This window comes from Photinus pyralis, unplaced genomic scaffold (genome assembly GCF_008802855.1).
Source record: "Photinus pyralis isolate 1611_PpyrPB1 unplaced genomic scaffold, Ppyr1.3 Ppyr1.4_LG8, whole genome shotgun sequence".
NCBI lineage: Eukaryota > Metazoa > Arthropoda > Insecta > Coleoptera > Lampyridae > Photinus > Photinus pyralis.
In genome coordinates, this window is record NW_022170819.1 from 36,641,706 (window position 1) to 36,664,304 (window position 22,599).

The window sequence follows — 22,599 nt, forward strand, 5'->3', positions numbered from 1 at the left end:
TACTTAGGTCGAGAAATATAAAGCAGTGAAGAGAAAAATAAAGTCGGTTTTGGAAGGCAGCGAGGGCCTGAGTCTTAGTATATAAACATCCAGATCGGATTGATGTTTTATAATCAGCCGGGAAGGTTTGCAGAATTATGATAAAGTCTTTTGTATGTGTTGAATCGTTTTTACGCAATTTCCCTATTTATTTATTTCTTATTACACAAATGTTTTATAATCAGCCGGGAAGGTTTGCAGAATTATGATAAAGTCTTTTGTATGTGTTGAATCGTTTTTACGCAATTTCCCTATTTATTTATTTCTTATTACACAAATGCCCCTTTAAGTCAAATAATTTTAAATGGCACGTAACTACACTGTTTAACTTTTAATGCGGATAATGTTTGTGTAAGTACTGCAGAAGATTAGATATAGGTAATATCAGAATACTTAAGTTTAATCCGTGTGACATATCTGTTTAATGGCCGTTTGCACCGACAAATTTAATCACGTTAATTTCGCTATAGGTTAGTCCTAGATCGGTAAGTGTCATAATTTTTTTTATCAATTTACCGGACTTTTTTTGTCAAAAAATCGTAAGGAAACTGGTACTTTTTTCACGATTTTTACTATGCGTTTGCATGGCGTTTAGTCCTATCTATGAAGAATAGCATCCAATTTCTAGTGGCAGTAAATCGCGAACGTCGATTTAATTATGTGTTACCTATATATGCAAAAAAATTTCGTGTACAACACGTGTTGAAAGTGTCATTTTTCCGGGCGAAGCACTTCCAAAACTAGTTATAGGTACAAATAACATAGAGCCCCCCGAATTCCCGATAGACGTAATGGGTACAGGAATAAATTGTTAAAATGGCAAATAATTGCCTCCAAGAACAAAAGAGATCTCTGAATATATTTAGCATCCAAGTAAACGAATAAAAATTGTAGTTCCACCCTTTACTTCCAATCAAATTTACTAGCCCCCTTACTATATTAGCAGTTTTCTCAAAGTTGCTCCTATATTTATCAAACACAAATCATTTTCTAAGAAGGTATAATATTCGCACTTGATGGAAAATGCACACAACTCAAGTCTAAAACTTAGTAACCAAATTTATATTAAAAATAGAACACACCATATAAATTTAATACGTTACATAGTAACGAACTGTATTTGCCGTATTACAGTAAAGACCGCGCATATTTAAGAACAAGTTAAAAAGTAATCGTAAGCGATTTACATAAAGCGCATTTCCACTTGCATTCATTTCCCACTTGTAAGATGCAACTTCTATTAAAATCGTAAAAATCCGGCCACAAATATGAAAGATAGCGTTGCACATGGGCAATCCACTTTTGACGTGCTAGGTACTTCAATTTCAGTTTATGAGAAGAATTTCATTTCAATGCTTTTCTAAATAAGAAAGTTGGAACTGCGCATGCGCAAACCTAAATTGTGAAACTAATGTTAGATTTTCCTTTGTTCCAAGCGCCTAAGTATCATATTTCACTTAATGCTTCCATAGATAAAAAAGTTGGCACTGCGCATGCGCAAAATAAAATTTTGAAACTGGCGCTAGATTTTCCTTTATTCCAAGTGCCTATGTATCACATTTCACATAAATTCTTCCATAAATAAAAATGTTGGCACTGCGCATGCGCAAAACCAAATTTTGAAACTGGCGTTTGATTTTCCTTTATTCCATGTGCCTATGTATCATATTTCGTTTAAATTCTTCCATAAATAAAAAAGTTGGCACTGCGCATGCGCAAAACCAAATTTGGAAATTGGCGGTTGATTTTCCTTTATTCTAAGTGCCTATGTATCAAGTTTCATTCAAATACTTTTATAAGTGAAAAAGTTTGCAATTCGGTTTATAAATGGTCGAGATGCGAAAAGGCCACTGTGAATTTTGAATCGATTCGATTCAACTTTTGGCATTGGGTATTATATGGCTAAAGCTATGCCCATATTGAATTTCATGCAATTCAGTTCATAACTAACGGAGATGTAAAAGCGATCGAACATTTCTAAACAAAGTTATCGTTCACACGGACAGATAGATGGACAGACAGACAAAGGAACAGACGGAGAGACCAACCGGCAGGCGACAGATAGCAATGCAAAATTATAAACGATCTCTAGGATCGTTAATAAACGGCAAAAGTGTAAAATTATGGAACATGTAAAAAACGGTTTTTTGTTTTTTTTACAATAACTTTTTTTGTAAGCGGTACAGAAAAAATTCCTTCCTTGGTACAAGACTCGACACCATAACGAACCAAATAGCGAAAAAAGTAGAACAATAGCTCTTAAGATAAACAACTAGTAGCGTCGCAAAACGAGCGGACGGACGGACGGACGGACGGACAAAGTGGCCACAATAGCGCATTTTATTTTTATTTTTGTGGAAATGCGCTAAAAAGAACAACCAAACGTATTATCTTTTACTAACATTCCTACTAATAATTAAAGAAATAACGTCTTATGGAAAAGATACAACATATCAAGACGTTAACGTATTACATAATACCTGCTAGTGCTGGGCGATAAATGAAATTGTTATCGATTTATCGATAAGTCTGCTTAGTCCGATAATTATCGATTAATCGTTAATCGATAATTATCGATGACCTTCGATAATGATCGATAACTTTCGATAATAATCGATAACTTTTGATAATTATCGATAACTTTTGATAATTATCGATAACTTTTGATAATTACCGCTAACTTTTGATAATAATCAATAATAATCGTTAATTGTCGATAATAATAGATTATTATTGACGTCTGTCTATCACTATCTATTAATCGATAATTATTGATGTTATCGATTAATCGATAATTAACGATAACTTATCGATTAATCGATAATTATCAATAAGTTATCGATTAACCGTTTTTTTTTTGCACAGCACTACATACTACGTTAGTTTAAATGAGGTAAGTACGTCCTTATAGTAGTGGCGTCAAAACTTTTGTAATAATAGTAACACGCGCGCAAGCTTATTAACATATTAATATGCCTTGTAGTTGTTTGACTTAGTCATGTTTTGTAACAGATTTAAACACACCATTCCAAATTTGGTCATTTTTTACTATCTTATGCTTATGTACATAAGATTAGATATGGGTAATTTCGGAATAAGTTTAATTGGAGTAACATATCTGTTTTAATCACGTTAATTTCGCTATCGGTTAATCCTGCATCGGTAAGTGTCACTTTTTTTTAAATTTCGTTATCAAATACTTAAATTTAGTTGACGTTTTCAGTTTTAAGAAAGTCTTCATTTAACCACAAGTGTCACATTTTGACACATTGGCGAACTAGTGCGCCAATTTAAGTTGACGCACTGGTACATTAGTCCTACACTACCTACACGACCCAGTAATTGTCTGAACTACTAAAATTTTATTTTCTTTAATTTACAATTCAACGCAATCGATTATACGAAACCGATTAACGAAAATACGCTAGTTAATTGGTACCTTCACGCTAATTCTGCTCAATTGTCGCTGCGTACTCCACACCTCAAAGCGTGCCTCGTGTGCTGGACGTGAGTTCGGAGGAAGTAAATAACAACTAGCTTCTTCTGCAGCCGCTTCAACGTCGGATGGAATACTCACATTTTCATCGGAATCGTTCATTTTGCTAGCAAAAAGTTTCCAAACGCGATTAAAACATAAACGACGCCAAACGAGGATGCTTCAAACAAAGATGACGGTCTCTGCTTATCCATAGCAACAGTACTGTGCAAAAAAACGATTAATCGATAACTTATCGATTATCGGCTGGCTGACATGAATTAGATACTATTACCGTTTCTGTTATAAAAACTAACAATTTTGAAGGACGTACCAAATTTTTGAGGATTATTGTCTAGTTGATCACCTTTGATTTCAAAAAACTACGAAATATCTATAGTTGTTTTAATATTTTTCAAAACATCCTGTTTTTATTTAAATTATCAATATCAATACCAAATAAAACCAAAAATGTTAACGAGTGTATGCATTGAGAATATATTTACCTATGTCGATAGGATTTCTGAAAAAGTATCCATAGTTTTCTCTCGATAATTATCGCCATTCGATTAATCAATAACAATCAGAGATCGACAATTTTCGACAATGTCAATAATAATCTATTATAATCGACAATTAACGATCATTATTGATTATTGCGATAATTATGAAAAGTTATCGACAGCCAATTTGCAACTTGTTGTACAAATAACTATTACGTGGAAGTATTGATTAAAATAATGGTATTGTTGATTGTGTCAAGCCTCGTTTCGAGTTAAGAGCTCCATAGTCAATTTGCCACGGCACTTCCGTTGCAAATATAATAGTGCCTAAATATTTATTTCGTTTTGTATTAAATGGGAAATTGCAACCAGAAAACTGTATCATAAAAATTGTTCAAAAATGCCTACGACTAGCCCTTACGATGATCAATTTTTTACTCCCCTGCCTTGGTTCACACAAGAGATCTCATTCATTACCTACTGTCTAGCATAAATGATAACACCAAAATATTGGAAAAATATCAGAAAATATTAAGGATGGTTATAAGGATGCATCTCCCTTTGTTACATTGATTTCCTCTTTCCTAAATTCCTACCTGACATAAATTTGTATATTTGTATGAGCTGATGTTATTGAAATTCACTTTTAGGAAATCTCCTAGGGAAACTTTTACACTGATTATCTTTATTCTTAGAGCGACATAGAGCACCCCGAATCCCCAATATAGACGAAAAGGGTGCAGGAATAAATTGTTAAATAATAATGGCAAATATATTTAGTATCCAAGTAAACGAATAAAAATTTTCACCCCTTATTTCCAATAAAATTTACTAGCCCCCTTACTATATTATCAGTTTTCTCAAAGTTGCTCCTTTTTTTCCACACACAATCATTTTCTAAGAAGGTATAACATTCGCACTTGATGGAAAATACACACAACTCAAGTCTAAAAGTTAGTCACCAAATTTCCGTTTCAGACGAACTACTTAGGACATGATCAAAATCCGTTCCCTAGTAATGGCGATTTTAGCATTGCTCATCGTCTCCTTTTACTTGCAAATGAAGTACACCGAAAAGAAAGTTAACCCACAAAGGAATGTAACTCACGAAAAGCCCAACGGAGATTGGAGAAATCTCACCGTAAAAGAGGTATGGGTGCCATACATTCTCAGTATATCTGAATTCCAAGTTTATTTCTAGAAGAACAGCTTGTCCAAACTTGGGCGAATATTATTTCTCCAAGAACCATCGCCGGAAACTCCCAATCGTTCCACGCCATACACTATTTTATTATGGAAACATGGCAAAAGCCTGGAAAGGAGGCACATCAACCAGTACACAAATCAAAGGTAATATGCCATTATAAGGGTATTGGTTACGTTTAATACCTTGTCCAGGTTAAACCCATTCCAGTCGTGTTCGGTAAGCTGCAGAATAACCTACGAAGATGGTGACTTATCCTTAGCTGACTTGGTCCTTTTCCATATGCAACGAATTAAAAATGTACAAGATCTACCCCACACAAACCGCGTACAGAAACAGATTTGGGCGTTCCTAACGGATGAGAGTCCTTTCCATACATTTCTCTATTCTAAAGACAACCGCATCACAGACTACAATGGAGTGTTTAATTGGTCCATGACCTACAGGTGCACGCATCTCTCTTTAATTGAACTCTCCACATGTTCTTGCACTCGGACATTCCCGTGCCCTACGGACGCACCGTATGGAATAATGCACCCGTCGACGTCTGGGACTACGGTACTTGGCAACAATCCAAAAACCAGACCGTTCTCGTCGCCTTGATGGCCTCAAATTGTGGCGGCCAGAGTGGTCGCTGGCAGTACATTAGTGAACTGCGAAAGCACATACAGATCGACGTGTACGGCGCTTGCGGTAAATTGAAGTGCGCCGGACACTACGATCTCGACTGTCCGACGCTTACCCAGTACAAATTTTACCTCTCGTTCGAAAACTCCAACTGCGACGAGTACATTACCGAAAAGGTGTGGTGGAACGCATACCAAAAGGATGCAATACCGATAGTGATGGGAGGCTCGAATAAGAGTTACAGGAAGATTTTGCCTCCAAACTCTTACATACACGTAAACGATTTCGCAACACCACGCAATCTCGCCGACTACATCAAATATTTAAACGACACACCGAGTGAGCTGAAAATTTATTTTCAGTGGAAGAAATCTTTTTCGGTTTTAAACGAGCACGGCTATTTTCGGTCGGCCTCCGTTCATTACTGTAGGATATGCGAAGCGCTCCATTATAATAGTAAAGAAGTAAAAATTTACACAAATTTAGAATCATCTCTAGACAAGGGACGTTGTCAACCCAAGTGGTCTGCTGTGGTAGACGGTGGAAGGTAACGTGTGAAAATAAAAAATTGTTATTTAGTATATATTTCTTTGGACAGTAGGTACTGTCTCACTCTCAATGCAAGAGAAGTTCGTATGCATAACATACAAAACTATCAGAATCTCCAGTGGCAGCAGGGCTGCTCTGCAGGCACTTGATGGCCACTGTAAAATTACCTCTAGGCTGCTTTTCGAATGCCACCATGCACTTGACTAGAGCAGGTAGCAGCAGCAACACCTATGAGCTATCATATTGATTAAAAGGCATGCTGGAACGGAAGGTAATGAAAAAGCCGACGAGTTAGCACGACTGGTCGTAAAACAAGTGTTTTATGGTCCAGAGCCTGCTCTTCCACTTACAATTGCAACTGTAAATATCTTAATAAGTTAAAAGACACCTAAACCCAACAAAGGCCAAGATGGAACATTATGTTAGATCGTCGCCATGCGAGGGAAGTCTTCAGAGAACCATCTCGAAGCTTGGCGCGTTTTTGCACGGTGCTATCAAGAAAGAACCTGAAGTTACTTATGGGAATACTTTCTGGGCACTGTAAACTAAATAGCAAATGCAAACGCATGGGTCTGGTAGAATCACCATCTTGTAGGTAGAGGATGTTACACAGACAACGAGACGACAAACCACATAGGTACTATGTTAATGTCCCATTCTAGTCCAACTGAGACGATCCATGTTGGGGGTATCCTGGCCGGACATTGCTACAATTAGAGTCATTTCCCTTATTTGCCTGACCGCTTCGATGTTTCAAAGTATTGTGAGGTAAATTTAATTACGCTCCCGAGTATTTTAGAATGTTCTCGAATAAGCACTCCTTCGTTCTTTATCGCCGATGACTAATCTTTCATGGCGCCTCAATGTCTATTGGGATTTCTGAAATATTCGCTACGGTAATATAACGCGATGCATATTTTTCTGGCAGTTTAGAATAGATCATGCATTTATTTTCTTGTCGGTAACGAATTGATATCGATTTTACATTTCTTATTTGAACTGTTCGTAAATTTCTATACTCTGAAATATTAAGCGAATACCGATGTTTCTTCACTAATTGTTTTATGGGCATTTTTTTCTTTAAAACGTTTCCATTAATTGCCTGGCGCGGGATGTAGGTATATCCTGTTCTCCCTGGGAATGATAGCTAGTTTTATGTGTCCCAGCTGTAGATGGTCGTCTATAAACTTCTTGTAACATTCCTCCAGTTTGTTGTCCTTCTTCTTCTTCTCCAATTGTAGTAGTCTTGCTACTGCCAATGGTCTTGAATTTTCTAGAGTGTCTGGGGTCTTCTTTAAACGGTATGTTTACTGAGAACGTTCCATCAGGATTCGTCACAGTGGTTTGATGGTAGTGCTCTTCAAATTCCTCTTCTTGTTAGGCCAATTTCTCTACTCTTGGAATTTCCTCGAGGTCCCGGAACTTTTCCAGCTGTGCTTCCTCTTCTACTTGAAGCCATTCAATTCACTCCACCATCTTGTGGACTGAGTTTAAGTGATTAATTTTTCGACATTTTGGCAATAAAAACGAAGTAGTGATTTGATTGTCCATAGGCGCCGCGTCGAAAACCTAATCCTCCTTTTCCCTATACAAGCGCCGATAATGAGATGTGACCGAAACGAGGAAGCAGGGAAATTTGGTTTCTTACCCGTTTCGTTTGATTGAAGTTTCCCCTAAAACCAAACAATAATCATGGCGGAGCATGATGTGAATTCGTTAGACAATAAACAAACAATACTAAAAAACGGAAATAAACAATGGGTTAAATTAAACGTCGGCGGTACATATTTTTTAACGACAAAAACTACCCTAACGAGAGACCCCAACTCATTTTTATACAGATTAGTGCAGGAAGATGCGGATCTAATTTCTGATAAGGTATGTTTCTATTCTGGCAATTGGTCTTTGATGACATTTCCCCAGGACGACACCGGAGCTTACCTAATAGACAGAGATCCGACGTACTTCTCGCCCGTGCTGAACTATCTACGGCACGGCAAATTAGTTATAAATAAGGGCTTAGCGGAGGAAGGTATCTTAGAGGAGGCGGAATTTTACAATATCGCCGAATTAATAAAACTAGTTAAGGAACGTATTTATCATAGGGATATACAGCCGAACAAAGATGGCAAGACGCACGTCTATCGAGTTTTGCAGTGTCACGAAGACGAACTCACGCAGGTAAGAGGAGTAATTTGTGTTCGGCGATCACTAGGCTGCATTGTAGATGGTGTCGACGATGTCGGACGGCTGGAAGTTCGAGCAGTTGGTCAACATTGGCTCTCAGTACAATTACGGTGCAGAGGAACATGCGGAATTTCTGTGCGTCGTGAGTAGGGAATATGGCGTGCCTGAAGGTTTAGAAGTTGAACATAGCGATCGAGGCAAAGTGTTACAGCAGAAAGGCTCTCGCATGTAAATTGAGCGAGTTTAGGAGTCTTTGTACATAATTACTTAATGACAGTGTTGGGCTGTTTTATTTCATACTGATATTATTGAGGAAGCGGGATGTTAAAAGGCTGTTAACGTTTTTGATATGGCAAATCGAGCAGTTTATGGCTGACTTGTTTTGGGCTTTAATTATGATACTCTAAATTGTGCCAAATGTGCCTCTACATTTAAAAGTTAACCGTGCAGCAAGTTAACAGCCGATTTAGCAAAAGAGTATTTGTTCTCGCATTCGAGAGTATTGTATATAAAATAGATTAATAAATGATCCTTAATGAACGCACAGAATTTATAGGATAACGTATTATTTTTCAATTTTGATGTTGATTGTTAGTGGCTTTACATAATGTAATTTTTTTATCCTTTATATATCCAAAACTACCCATAAAATAAAAAAAATTGTAGCCACTTATAAATACTGTTGTCTATTTAATCCTGTTCAAACAAGAATTCATTTTCTAATGTCTCCAGTATACTGTTGTAAATTATATATATAATGCTTGTACTCGCAAGAATTTTGTTTATCAGAGTATCATTGTTTTGTTGGAGAGTTGCATAAAAGACAATTTAGTAACACCATAAAACACTTACAAAAGTTCTTTCTTGCACATTACTTTGCTTAAAAACAGGAGCGTGTAAAGAAAAATTTGTGCAGGTGTATGGTGTTTTAAGGTTTAGCATTGATACCGTCAGTAAAATTAATTGAAATGATGTGTCCTATACAGGGGAACGGTTCGACTGAAAAACTGACCCTGTATATTAACAGGAGAAAGTAATGCTTTATAGATATAGTTGCATTAAGTGTTATTCAAATCACGTACTTGTGTTGTGTAATTTTGATATAAGAAAAGTCTTCAGCTACTTGTAATTCGAATGGAACTCGGAGGAATGACACATTTGTATTATCAAATCACTTTGTGTAACTTGTTTTTATAGTTCTTTTTTTTGTTACATATCTGGAAATTCTTACTAAAAACTGTGCTGTAGTTTTTCGATATAACACTTTTTTACGGACTGTCTAGAACAATAAGTATAAATACCTATAAAGCTTTGTTTTGTACAATAAACGACTATGTGCAATAATTGGTCTAGTATCTAATCACTGACGAAGACCCCACCACTGTCTTCTTGGAACCATCGTCCGCCTTTTCCTTGCCCCCTATTCCGCAGTGCGCTGGCACCTAGATCAAGCTTACCCTACTTATTAGACTCGCCTAGTCTATTAGAACCTGTCTGCTGACAGCGCCCTCAGCCTGACTGCCACTGCTTTATTTATATTTTATTTTATAGTGGGCGAAGTGTTAGCCAATTAGCTACTCTCCCCACTCAACGGCCACTATGTACAGTCACAATAAACAGCCATATGCCTTATCTAGGACTCAAAAAATTGTTGCTTTCAACTTGATCCTGACGAAGGTCATCATGGAAGAACTGGGAAGAAACCTGGCTACTTGAGGAGAGTGGTGCATAGTTATCTCAATGACAGGACGAACGTAGGGAAATTATACCGTCTGGGACGAGTTACCTTTTTGTGTCCAACGGAGGAGTGCCACAAGGGTCAGTGTTAGGGCCACTCCTGTGGAATATTGCGTACGACGGGATGTTAAGGCTGGGAGTCCCGGCAGGGGTGGACCTTGTGGCTTACGCGGATGACGTTAGTGTATAGTGACCAGGGGCGGACTGGCCCGGGGGGGGGGGGCGGGTGGCGATTGCCACCTGGGCTGTACGTCATAACGGCCCGTTGGAAATTTATAAGTATGTGCTGCATTTAGTTTCTTGCACTATTAATAAATTATTAACACGTTTCTCTAATTGGGGTTGATGTTAGGTTGTTAAAAAATTAAAAAATTCTGTTTTAATTGAAGTGTTTTACAATGAATTTATCATTTTTTGTTGTAGCGTGAAAGTGCTGAAATAAAATGATAGGCGCCGCGCCTCGTTTGGATTGTGTATTTTGTTACTTTGAATTAAGTATCAGCTGCAATTTAAAAAAAACCTGTATTGTAATTGATTTCCGAAAAAGGAGTACTTTAAAATGAAGCAAAAAATGTTTTTGTGGTGCACCGCAGAGCTACCCCCCGCCCCCATGATTACTACACTAATACTTTAATGGCCCGTAACCTATGCAATTCCACCTGGCCCGCCCCTGACTAGAAACCAATTTCGAAAGAAAATTCAAAGGGCTGTAAGTTTTGAACTAGTAGCCCAATCTTGGAACTGTTTGAAATTATGGATTCTACAGGCCACATTCTATAAGAAAATTTTTTTCCGGGTCGATCTGAGACAATTTTTTTTTCGGGCTCAAAAAAAGGCAGTGTATAATAACCTTCCTTTTTTACCAAAAATCGACTGCACCAAAATTTCTCGAGAAAACACTTTTCCGTATTAATGTTGGTGCGTAGAATCCAAAACAATTCGTACTTTTTCGATCGGACGTCTCAATCTAAAGTTATAGACCGGACCGGAGACGCTCCCCCCGTCATCTTCATTACTACACTAATACTTTAATGGCCCGTAACCTATGCAATTCCACCTAGCCCGTAAGTATAACCCAGTTCGCCCCTGATAGTGACTAGAGACCGCAAGTTAGAGTGCGCCGCTCAAAAGGCTCAGGAGGGTCATATCGAAGGTGCAAAGATGGACGGAGGAACAAGGCCTTAAATTAGTAGGAAGTAAAACCAAGGCAGCCCTGATCGCCGGGAGAAACACGGCGAAACGAATTATTTCGTCACGCAATTTCTGACTAGACACGGGGAAAACAGGGTGTACCACAAAAAAATACAAAAGAAAGACGGCGGGCGGCCATTAAAATAGGAGAAATTTTAGAGGAAGAGGTAATATTATTGGTATAATGCTGTAAAAATTGGAGAAAGGAGGCGAGAGCGGAAATGGGAAACAGACAGGCATAAGAATTTACTAAGAGATCACTCGCGGAGGAATGCCACTGGCGACAAAACCCGAAATAACTCATTTGGTATCGGTTTTTTTGGCGAAAAAACTTCAATAATAAATTAAAGTACATAACATTTCCTTTGAGATGAGCCCTTTGTTGATAAAAATCGGATAAAAACTAACGCCGCACTATAGTGCGACGAAATTCGGCCCAAAAATGAAGATTTCGCAATTTTCATTGGCGTTCTCGGTACCTATTTAAGAAACTTAAGAGACCTGTTGTATACTTGGATGAGACCTATATCCGCCCATCGTATGGAGTGAGTAAATGCTAGCAATCCGATGAAGTATCGGGAGTTTATCAATCTAATAGGGATGGTCAGAGTCAGAGGTACATCATATAGATCATGCTGGTGGTCGTTCTGGTTTTGTAGGGGATGGTTTGTTGTTGGTCAAGTAACGATAGTGATTGAGAAAAGTTAATAATACGAACAAGGGTTGTCAACCTCTGTACTGTTCCTATTCGATTCTTTTTTCTAAATTCGAACTGTTGTGTCTTTTCGCTTTTTGCTGGGATTTATAAGAGTTTCTATTCCGCGCTGAAGCACTACACTTTACATCATTATTTAAGTCTTTTTTACAAATGAAACACTTTTTTGTGCTTTCTGGTTCCATATTGAACGCTCAATCACCGAAAACCGAGCCAAAAACGCACTGGAGAAAAGGAAAAACATAACTAATGGCCATTTGCACCGACAAATTTAAGCTGAGCTTAGCTTAAGCGTTGCTTAAAATCCATGACAACGATTATTGAGACAATGGTTGTTATGGATTTTGAAGCTACCCTTAAGCTAAGTTCAGCTTAAATTTTTCGGTACAAACGGCCGTAAGTATTCCAAAAGCTGGACAGCAGGACGTTATGTTCTATCAACAGGAAAATCCGACAGCAAAATTTGACGGGAATACGCGAAAAACAAACGATTTGTTGGCTACATTCCAAAACCACGTATCCTGGTTGAACTGTTCGATGGGAGATACATGGGCCCATATGAATAAAAGGAAGCATATGCTTATATACTTGAAAAATTTAAAGTAAATGCTCGTAAGAGCCCCTTCAAACTGCGCTGCGTCTCGTCTGCTAAGTCGCCAAGTGCGAAGGGGCTCTTACGAGTATTTCCTTGAATTTTGCAAGTATAAGCATTTGCTCCCATTTATTCATATGGGCCATGGTTTTGAAATGTAGCAAAAAAGTGGGTTCTCTTTCGTTAAATGCTGCCCAATTATGCATTTGAATAACAAATGCCGAGTTTCTGACGAAACAGTCAATAAGGATATAAAAAATCAAAAAACCACACTAAAAGAAGCAATCTTACGTCGATGATTGTCAAAATTATGGATTCAATTGGGTGTTCTTCAAAAGCTCCTCACATTCGGAGAGCTTACTGCTCGTAAATAACGTCAGTTCCGTTTTATGCGCGCGAAATTTTGAAAAATGCGAAACCTCATTTTTGGCCCGAATTTCGTCGCACTGTAATGGCGTTAGTTTTTATCCGATTTTCATTAACAAGGGCTCATCTCAAAGGAAATTTTATGTACTTTAGGTAAATTATTACTGATGTTTCTTCGCCAAAAAACCGATACCAAATGAGTTATTTCGCGTTTTGTGGAAAAACCGCCGATTTTTCGCCATTTTCCCAAGATGGCGGCTCCCGCGTCATCCGGATTTTTGTGCAAATGTCAAATTCGGATTCAGCGACCCAAAAAACATAAACCCTGCGTCATGGTTCTTTGTCTCAGAAATTTGCAAGGTCAAATCCTCTGGGGCCTGGACTACTACGCTATAGAGTCAAGCGGAGGTGTGCGATAGGCATTCCACCATCCCCCCCCCCCAAAAAAAACATACATCACCGCCTGAAACATATGATGCTGTATACTGACCAAGGTCGAAGAGCTAGCTGAAGTCAACTGTTGGTTGACCACCATATCCCCATTCCCCTTTTCGTTAGGGATCCGTCTGTAAACCGTCATCAATAGAGGCTTGTGTTGGTAAGACCCACCCAGAGTGAATTTAGTATATCTTTTCAATGAAAGTCAGACAGACCATCTTACGATGACATCTAGCAAAAGCAAAAATTTTTGTAGGTACCTATGTCTTTGAGCATGTCTACAGAGCAGGGACCCGGACCGGACCGAAAAAGAACCGAAAACCGGACCGAAACCGTTATTTTTTTCTGGACCGAAAACCGAACCGAAACCGTTATTCCTTCAGAAATGGAAACGTATTGAGAACCGGAACCCATATTACTTTTTTCGGTTCTTTTCGGTTTTTTTACGGTTCTTAACAGGTTATTGGAAGTTGAAGGACGCGCCGGCAACCACGTCCTGAAAATTGATAAAATATTAGTCTATGATTGCCATCGGTGGATTATAAATTTTTAATAAGGTGTCGAAATTGAAGGCATTACGAGTGGCGGTGGCGCTAATTTAGCCACTAAATAAAAAAGGAGGGGCGAGGTTTTAGAAAATAAAATTTTCTGATTTTTAGTAATAAAGTGTAAATACACATTTCCCTCTTCCTCCTTTATTCCCCTTGTCGTTATAAATTATACGATACGTCACGTTTTGGTATTCATGGCTTTTTCTTCGCACCTATTAATTAACAAATCACGTTGTTATAATGAATTTTTTGAATGCCATACTTTCTAAAAACTAGAACCGCAAATAACCGTTATGGACCGAAAAAAATGCGCAGAACCGAACCGTTATTTCCTTTTAGAACCGAAACCAGACCGGAACCGTTATAAATATTTTCGCTTAAATATAAACAGAACCGGAACTGATATTTCATTTGGGTCCGGGTCCCTGCTACAGAGTAGCATAAATGGGATATTTCGCTTACCTAAGCCCTCTTATTATACCTATGCGGCTCTATATTGGCTTCCTATGTTACTTACAAAAAGAAACATCCTGTATAACTGCAAAGCATGACAGACCAAGAAATGAACATTATGCATGGTTGCCGTAGTTACATTAAGTACATTATTTATGTCAAACGAAAAATTGTCATTTCTCAAAGCATATCTGTTACTAGCAACCATTTCTCAGGAAGTTATTAATGGAAGCTCAAAATAACGACCAATCTACTAGGTCATCCAACGAGGCAAACCCTGCACAAGCGCGAGTTTATCAGCAGAAAGAATGCAGTATTATGCGAGCAATTTTCACTCTGAAGCGGAAGTCACCCAAGATGGAAACCTTTCTCCAACTTTGTTTCGATGTTCAATATCCTTTCTAAAATGAATTTTTTGTTAATGTCCCCTCAGGAGTAATAAATTGTTTATTTAATATTGATTTGTGCATATGAAACAACTATAATAATGTATTTACCATTCTATAGTTTAGCCAAAGCAAAGAACACTTTGGTGTAGATATTTTTTTGAATTTCTCAAAAACACTCACGGTTTTTTGTATGCAATGGGCTATCGTTCAATGTTCAAAGCTTTTTGAAAGAGTACAAAATTCTCCATAAATTATTTCCCAAAAACCGTTTAAAATGTAAATAAAACTACGAGGCAACATCCAAAAAATCCAAATATTTGTTGGCAAAACTGGTTTAAAAAATAATACCAGCGCAACGACTATTTTTTTTTAGTATAAGTAATTGATATGGTAACTTGGTTTTACAAGAACGCTTCCGATTTGCATTAGAGGTAATAAATAAATAATAAATCCAAAATACCTCCCAAAAAGGCCCTAAACGTCAGAGTTACGCGCTGAAAATGATACACTACTATAAGAAGGCTGAAAATGATACACTACTATAAGAAGGACATGCCCTTTTATAAAAATAAAAAAAAACGGAAAGTCTAAGTCGAGAAAGTCCTTAAAAATGACTGTAAAAAATAGCGCGATGTTCAACTGTGCGAACTCAAAATTGATATCAAAAAGGCCCTAAACGTCAGAGTTACGCGCTGAAAATGATACACTACTATAAGAAGGACATGCCCTTTTATAAAAATAAAAAAAAACGGAAAGTCTAAGTCGAGAAAGTCCTTAAAATGACCATAAAGTCAAATCCAAAATACCTCCCAAAAAGGCCCTAAACGTCAGAGTTACGCGCTGAAAATGATACACTACTATAAGAAGGACATGCCCTTTCATAAAAATCAAAAAAAACGGAAAGTCTAAGTCGAGAAAGTCCTTAAAAATGACCATAAAGTCAAATCCAAAATACCTCCCAAAAAGGCCCTAAACGTCAGAGTTACTCGCTGAAAATGATAAACTACTTTAAGAAGGACATGCCCTTTTATAAAAATAAAAAAAAACGGAAAGTCTAAGTCGAGAAAGTCCTTAAAAATGACCCATAAAGGCAAATCCAAAATTCCTCCCAAAAAGGCCCTAAACGTCAGAGTTACGCGCTGAAAATGATACACTACTATAAGAAGGACATGCCCTTTTATAAAAATAAAAAAAACGGAAAGTCTAAGTCGAGAAAGTCCTTAAAATGACCATAAAGTCAAATCCAAAATACCTCCCAAAAAGGCCCTAAACGTCAGAGTTACGCGCTGAAAATGATACACTACAATAAGAAGGACATGCCCTTTTATAAAAATAAAAAAAAACGGAAAGTCTAAGTCGAGAAAGTCCTTAAAAATGACCATAAAGTCAAATCCAAAATACCTCCCAAAAAGGCCCTAAACGTCAGCGCGTAAAATGATACACTACAATAAGGACATGCCCTTTTATAAAAATAAAAAAAACGGAAAGTCTAAGTCGAGAAAGTCCTTAAAAATGACCATAAAGTCAAATCCAAAATACCTCCCAAAAAGGCCCTAAACGTCAGAGTTACGCGCTGAAAATGATACACTACAATAAGAAGGACATGCCCTTTTATAAAAATAAAAAAAAACGGAAAGTCTAAGTCGAGAAAGTCCTTAAAAATGACCATAAAGTCAAATCCAAAATACCTCCCAAAAAGGCCCTAAACGTCAGAGTTACGCGCTGAAAATGATACACTACAATAAGAAGGACATGCCCTTTTATAAAAATAAAAAAAAACGGAAAGTCTAAGTCGAGAAAGTCCTTAAAAATGACCATAAAGTCAAATCCAAAATACCTCCCAAAAAGGCCCTAAACGTCAGAGTTACGCGCTGAAAATGATACACTACAATAAGAAGGACATGCCCTTTCATAAAAATAAAAAAAAACGGAAAGTCTACGTCGAGAAAGTCCTTAAAAATGACCATAAAGTCAAATCCAAAATACCTCCCAAAAAGGCCCTAAACGTCAGAGTTACGCGCTGAAAATGATACACTACTATAAGAAGGACATGCCCTTTTATAAAAATCAAAAAAAACGGAAAGTCTAAGTCGAGAAAGTCCTTAAAAATGACCATAAAGTCAAATCCAAAATACCTCCCAAAAAGGCCCTAAACGTCAGAGTTACGCGCTGAAAATAATACACTACAATAAGAAGGACATGCCCTTTTATAAAAATAAAAAAAAACGGAAAGTCTAAGTCGAGAAAGTCCTTAAAAATGACCATAAAGTCAAATCCAAAATACCTCCCAAAAAGGCCCTAAACGTCAGAGTTACGCGCTGAAAATGATACACTACAATAAGAAGGACATGCCCTTTTATAAAAATAAAAAAAAACGGAAAGTCTAAGTCGAGAAAGTCCTTAAAAATGACTGTAAAAATAGCGCGATGTTCAACTGTGCGAACTCAAAATTGATATCAAAAAGGCCCTAAACGTCAGAGTTACGCGCTGAAAATGATACACTACTATAAGAAGGACATGCCCTTTTATAAAAATAAAAAAAACGGAAAGTCTAAGTCGAGAAAGTCCTTAAAAATGACTGTAAAAATAGCGCGATGTTCAACTGTGCGAACTCAAAATTGATATCAAAAAGGCCCTAAACGTCAGAGTTACGCGCTGAAAAATGATACACTACAATAAGAAGGACATGCCCTTTTATAAAAATAAAAAAAAACGGAAAGTCTAAGTCGAGAAAGTCCTTAAAAATGACCATAAAGTCAAATCCAAAATCCTCCCAAAAAGGCCCTAAACGTCAGAGTTACGCGCTGAAAATGATAAACTACTATAAGAAGGACATGCCCTTTTATAAAAATAAAAAAAACGGAAAGTCTAAGTCGAGAAAGTCCTTAAAAATGACTGTAAAAATAGCGCGATGTCCAACTGTGCGAACTCAAAATTGATATCAAAAAGGCCCTAAACGTCAGAGTTACGCGCTGAAAATGATACACTACAATAAGAAGGACATGCCCTTTTATAAAAATAAAAAAAAACGGAAAGTCTAAGTCGAGAAAGTCCTTAAAAATGACCATAAAGTCAAATCCAAAATACCTCCCAAAAAGGCCCTAAACGTCAGAGTTACGCGCTGAAAATGATACACTACAATAAGAAGGACATGCCCTTTTATAAAAATAAAAAAAAAACGGAAAGTCTAAGTCGAGAAAGTCCTTAAAAATGACTGTAAAAATAGCGCGATGTTCAACTGTGCGAACTCAAAATTGATATCAAAAAGGCCCTAAACGTCAGAGTTACGCGCTGAAAATGATACACTACTATAAGAAGGACATGCCCTTTTATAAAAATAAAAAAAAACGGAAAGTCTAAGTCGAGAAAGTCCTTAAAAATGACCATAAAGTCAAATCCAAAATACCTCCCAAAAAGGCCCTAAACGTCAGAGTTACGCGCTGAAAATGATACACTACAATAAGAAGGACATGCCCTTTTATAAAAATAAAAAAAAACGGAAAGTCTAAGTCGAGAAAGTCCTTAAAAATGACCATAAAGTCAAATCCAAAATACCTCCCAAAAAGGCCCTAAACGTCAGAGTTACGCGCTGAAAATGATACACTACAATAAGAAGGACATGCCCTTTTATAAAAATAAAAAAAAACGGAAAGTCTAAGTCGAGAAAGTCCTTAAAAATGACTGTAAAAATAGCGCGATGTTCAACTGTGCGAACTCAAAATTGATATCAAAAAGGCCCTAAACGTCAGAGTTACGCGCTGAAAATGATACACTACTATAAGAAGGACATGCCCTTTTATAAAAATAAAAAAAAACGGAAAGTCTATCGAGAAAGTCCTTAAAAATGACCATAAAGTCAAATCCAAAATACCTCCCAAAAAGGCCCTAAACGTCAGAGTTACGCGCTGAAAATGATACACTACAATAAGAAGGACATGCCCTTTTAAAAAATAAAAAAAAACGGAAAGTCTAAGTCGAGAAAGTCCTTAAAAATGACCATAAAGTCAAATCCAAAATACCTCCCAAAAAGGCCCTAAACGTCAGAGTTACGCGCTGAAAATGATAAACTACAATAAGAAGGACATGCCCTTTTATAAAAATAAAAAAAAACGGAAAGTCTAAGTCGAGAAAGTCCTTAAAAATGACTGTAAAAATAGCGCGATGTTCAACTGTGCGAACTCAAAATTGATATCAAAAAGGCCCTAAACGTCAGAGTTACGCGCTGAAAATGATACACTACTATAAGAAGGACATGCCCTTTTATAAAAATAAAAAAAAACGGAAAGTCTAAGTCGAGAAAGTCCTTAAAAATGACCATAAAGTCAAATCCAAAATACCTCCCAAAAAGGCCCTAAACGTCAGAGTTACGCGCTGAAAATGATACACTACTATAAGAAGGACATGCCCTTTTATAAAAATTAAAAAAGACGAAAAGTCTAAGTCGAGAAGATGACATCGTGGTGAGATGGGTAGCGTTCAACGCAGATATTCATAAAAAGTAATCAGATAAAGGTACATGAGGACGATTAACCATTGCAGCCCATAAGCAACTACCGCAACTCATTTTTGATCGCATAGTACATGGATGTTCGTGACTGCACAATCTACGAGTGGAGTGTAGCCATAACATGTCACACCGAACGACAGGACATAGTAGTAAATGCAGTTGGCATTTTCAAGGTATTTCAAGACTGTTTAGTTCAAACAAAACACACTCATCAGTAACGAAGATACCGGGAGGTCCGACCAAAACCTCATTGAAGAAGAACCAGTCCTGAAGGCAAAAGACCTGCAGTTTGGGCCCATAATCAAAGAAAAAGAAGAATTACAAAACGACATACACAACACTTTAACTTTTGTCGATAATACACCATGCATAAAACGAAAAATCCTACCTTTTATGAGGCTGACTTTCTGGAATCTGCAACAAAGAGGAGATTTGTGTTAAAAATGATATTAAAATATTTTGTGTTTGGGAACAATTGTAAATTTTGACTGGGACAGTGAAGCATTTGTTTGTGTTTGACAGTTTTCTTAAAGAAATTGAGCTATAAACACTTGCAATGAAAGGAATGAACACTTACCCTTTAGCCTCATTCATTCTCTTTGCTGGGAGAACCATCAATTACCAAAGTCGAGATGGATCTTCCTCGTTCGTCAAGAACTGAAAATAAAAATATATTCAAATAAATTCAATAGCTGAGATAATCAAAATATTACTATTGTATATGTCAACCCCCCCCCCCCTTCGCCTCTCCGTATGCTACGTTGCTGAATATGAGAAATGATCATGCTCTCTTTGAAAGGAACACGGACGCCACTGGTACAATTCAGTTTCATCTGTCCTACAGTTCATTGCTAATACTCTCTGATTTTTCATGACAGTTTACTTATAAGTCACCTGTTGATAAAGTGAAAAGGAAATAAAGAGAGATTGTGAGTGGAAGAAGTGTCGCAATGGATGGGATACGAATCCTGGTTGGTAGCCGGTGTGGGCCCCCCGTGTATCAATTTGTAACATATTCACGAGGAGAGTATCCCGTTACTTGCAGGTTTGTGCTTGTGACTCGATCTTCATTTGTCAATACCGCAGGTATCGGAGGAGAATCGAGATGTGAACGACAACCATATGTTTACGGCTCCTGTTACTTGGGGGAAAGATTCCGTTCCCAAAAGATAAAACTGACGCAGTGGAATTGTTTGTAAAACGAGCAACGTAAGACTGGGGCACAGCGAATGAAACGTAACGAAGTAATGCAGTATCGGAGTCTTGACCGTAAGTACCGGTATTTAAATGAAATTGTCGCAATCGTAGGTGTTCTATCATTACACGGCCAGTGGCCGTCACATGTAGGTACAGCCGGTTATTGTAGGAGATGCTATTTTTCCACGCCAGAAGTACACACACCGTGTGTGCGTTATAAGCTGGCGAGTCACCCGGCTGTCATAGGAGATGGTATTTTACCGTACACGGCGTGACCGTTTTAATGCAAGTGTAACGTGCGATATCACCAGCTCACAAGACCACTCTGACGGTTAACGTGTTAAAAGACAACTGGAACGCATGTAACATAACCTATTTCGTCGGATTAATGTGAAGGCGGGGTAGCAAAATATTAGAGCGCAGTTGTCGTACAGTGTGTCAACAATTAATTTTCCTTCATTACTGTTCAGCCTCACGTTTTGCGGTTGATAAATGAACTCTGGCCCTAGCATTTATACCGAAATGAAATATACCGAATACTTTGAACGGATTGTTACCGTCGATACCAGCTACGTCATATCTTAAGGGTGGCGCAAGGCATTATCGTAACCGTTACCATGCAACTTGTAAAGGTCTACAAACTTACCCCAAATCAACATATCGTTGAAATCTTGGGTGTCTTGATTCCAAACACGAAAAAAGGGGCACAAAACGTTAAGTTTTAAACGCCATTTTATTTAAATTTTCGATAATCTTCAAATGACACCGAAAAGACCGATTTACTAACACTTCCCCGTCAGTTTTTATTAATTTAAGGGTTGATTTTAACAACAAAATGAAAATTTACGCGATCGCGTCGCGTCCCGAGAGCCACCACGCAAACGCCGATTCAAATTCGAACTAAAAGTAGTTGGGACGCCATGACTTTTCCTAGCTTAAATTACGTTTATAAACCGATTTACGTATTGCGGGCCGAAACGAACGACGTCCAACTATTTTCCGCGTGTTTTATTTGCCGTTTTTAAAGTTTATTTTAATATTGCACTTCGAAAATTAACCGAAAACCGTAAAAAATTCGACACGTTCCGCGGAACGCCGCAGCGACAGCGCCGGTCACGTGCCGAAACTGGTGTTATGACGTCACGACTACGTGAGTTGATACGATATTCCACCACTGTTTCAAATTAACCCGTTATGTCTTTTAATCCAAAACACTCATATGAAATCAAAATACAACGCAAACAAATTCCAAGATTATTCTCCCAAGGTTCGCCTTTGAAACACTCCTGAGGACGAAACCTAAAGGTTCCGAAAGCCTCTTTGGGGGCCTTCAGCTTGACCTTTAAGTGTTCAAATGTTTTTAAAAGCACTCCTCTCCTGTAGAAAGCGGAGGAGGGACTCTCAGGGTTTCCTGGAGACTCCTTCGTCCCATTTTGATGCCCTTGAACTGTAATTGTTTATTCGCAGAAGTCTTTCAAAACGGCTCGTCAGAGGCTATCGCTTCGGCTTCGCCGTCGTTAAGACCTATTAAGCATTTTTAAAGATTTCGAAGGGCAGTCTAATGCTCCTAAACAGTGGCGTACGTAGAAATTAATTCGGGGGGGGGGGGGGATTAAACAAGTTCGTGGCACATACAGTCACCCAGTGCGTACTAGAAGGGGGGAGGGGAAGAAATAGAAATTGCGTTGCTTTTACTTTAATTAGTCAACGAAAACTTTGAATAATAGGTATATTTATGGGCAAAAAACCAATTTCGACAAAAAATTCAAAGGGCTGTAACTTTTGATCTAGTAATCCGATCTTGGAACTGTTTGGAATTATGGATTCTACAGGCCACATTCTATAAGAACATATTTTTTCCGGTCGATCTGAGACAATT

General features: G+C 37.7%; 3 protein-coding genes across 3 annotated transcripts in view; 2 read left to right on the forward strand and 1 right to left on the reverse strand.

The window, feature by feature from the left end:
* Positions 1 to 22,233, reverse strand: part of LOC116179873 — a 42,041-nt gene extending 19,808 nt beyond the window's left edge. Inside the window, exons 1-3 of the mRNA XM_031499745.1 lie at positions 21,367 to 22,233; positions 20,101 to 20,180; positions 19,912 to 19,937 (exon numbers count right to left, since the gene is read on the reverse strand). The gene's annotated coding sequence lies outside the window, so the exon portion shown is untranslated. The remainder of the gene's footprint in view (positions 1 to 19,911; positions 19,938 to 20,100; positions 20,181 to 21,366) is intronic.
* Positions 216 to 6,399, forward strand: LOC116179583 (alpha-(1,3)-fucosyltransferase 6-like). Its single transcript, XM_031499380.1, has 5 exons — positions 216 to 524; positions 4,996 to 5,167; positions 5,219 to 5,367; positions 5,416 to 5,667; positions 5,706 to 6,399. Exons 2-5 carry the CDS (start codon positions 5,012 to 5,014, stop codon positions 6,397 to 6,399), a joined length of 1,251 nt encoding a protein of 416 aa, XP_031355240.1. The 5' UTR covers positions 216 to 524; positions 4,996 to 5,011.
* On the forward strand, positions 8,047 to 9,928 carry LOC116179874 (BTB/POZ domain-containing protein KCTD5). Its single transcript, XM_031499748.1, has 3 exons — positions 8,047 to 8,275; positions 8,321 to 8,578; positions 8,625 to 9,928. Exons 1-3 carry the CDS (start codon positions 8,090 to 8,092, stop codon positions 8,814 to 8,816), a joined length of 636 nt encoding a protein of 211 aa, XP_031355608.1. The 5' UTR covers positions 8,047 to 8,089; the 3' UTR covers positions 8,817 to 9,928.
* Positions 22,234 to 22,599: the final 366 nt, after the last annotated feature.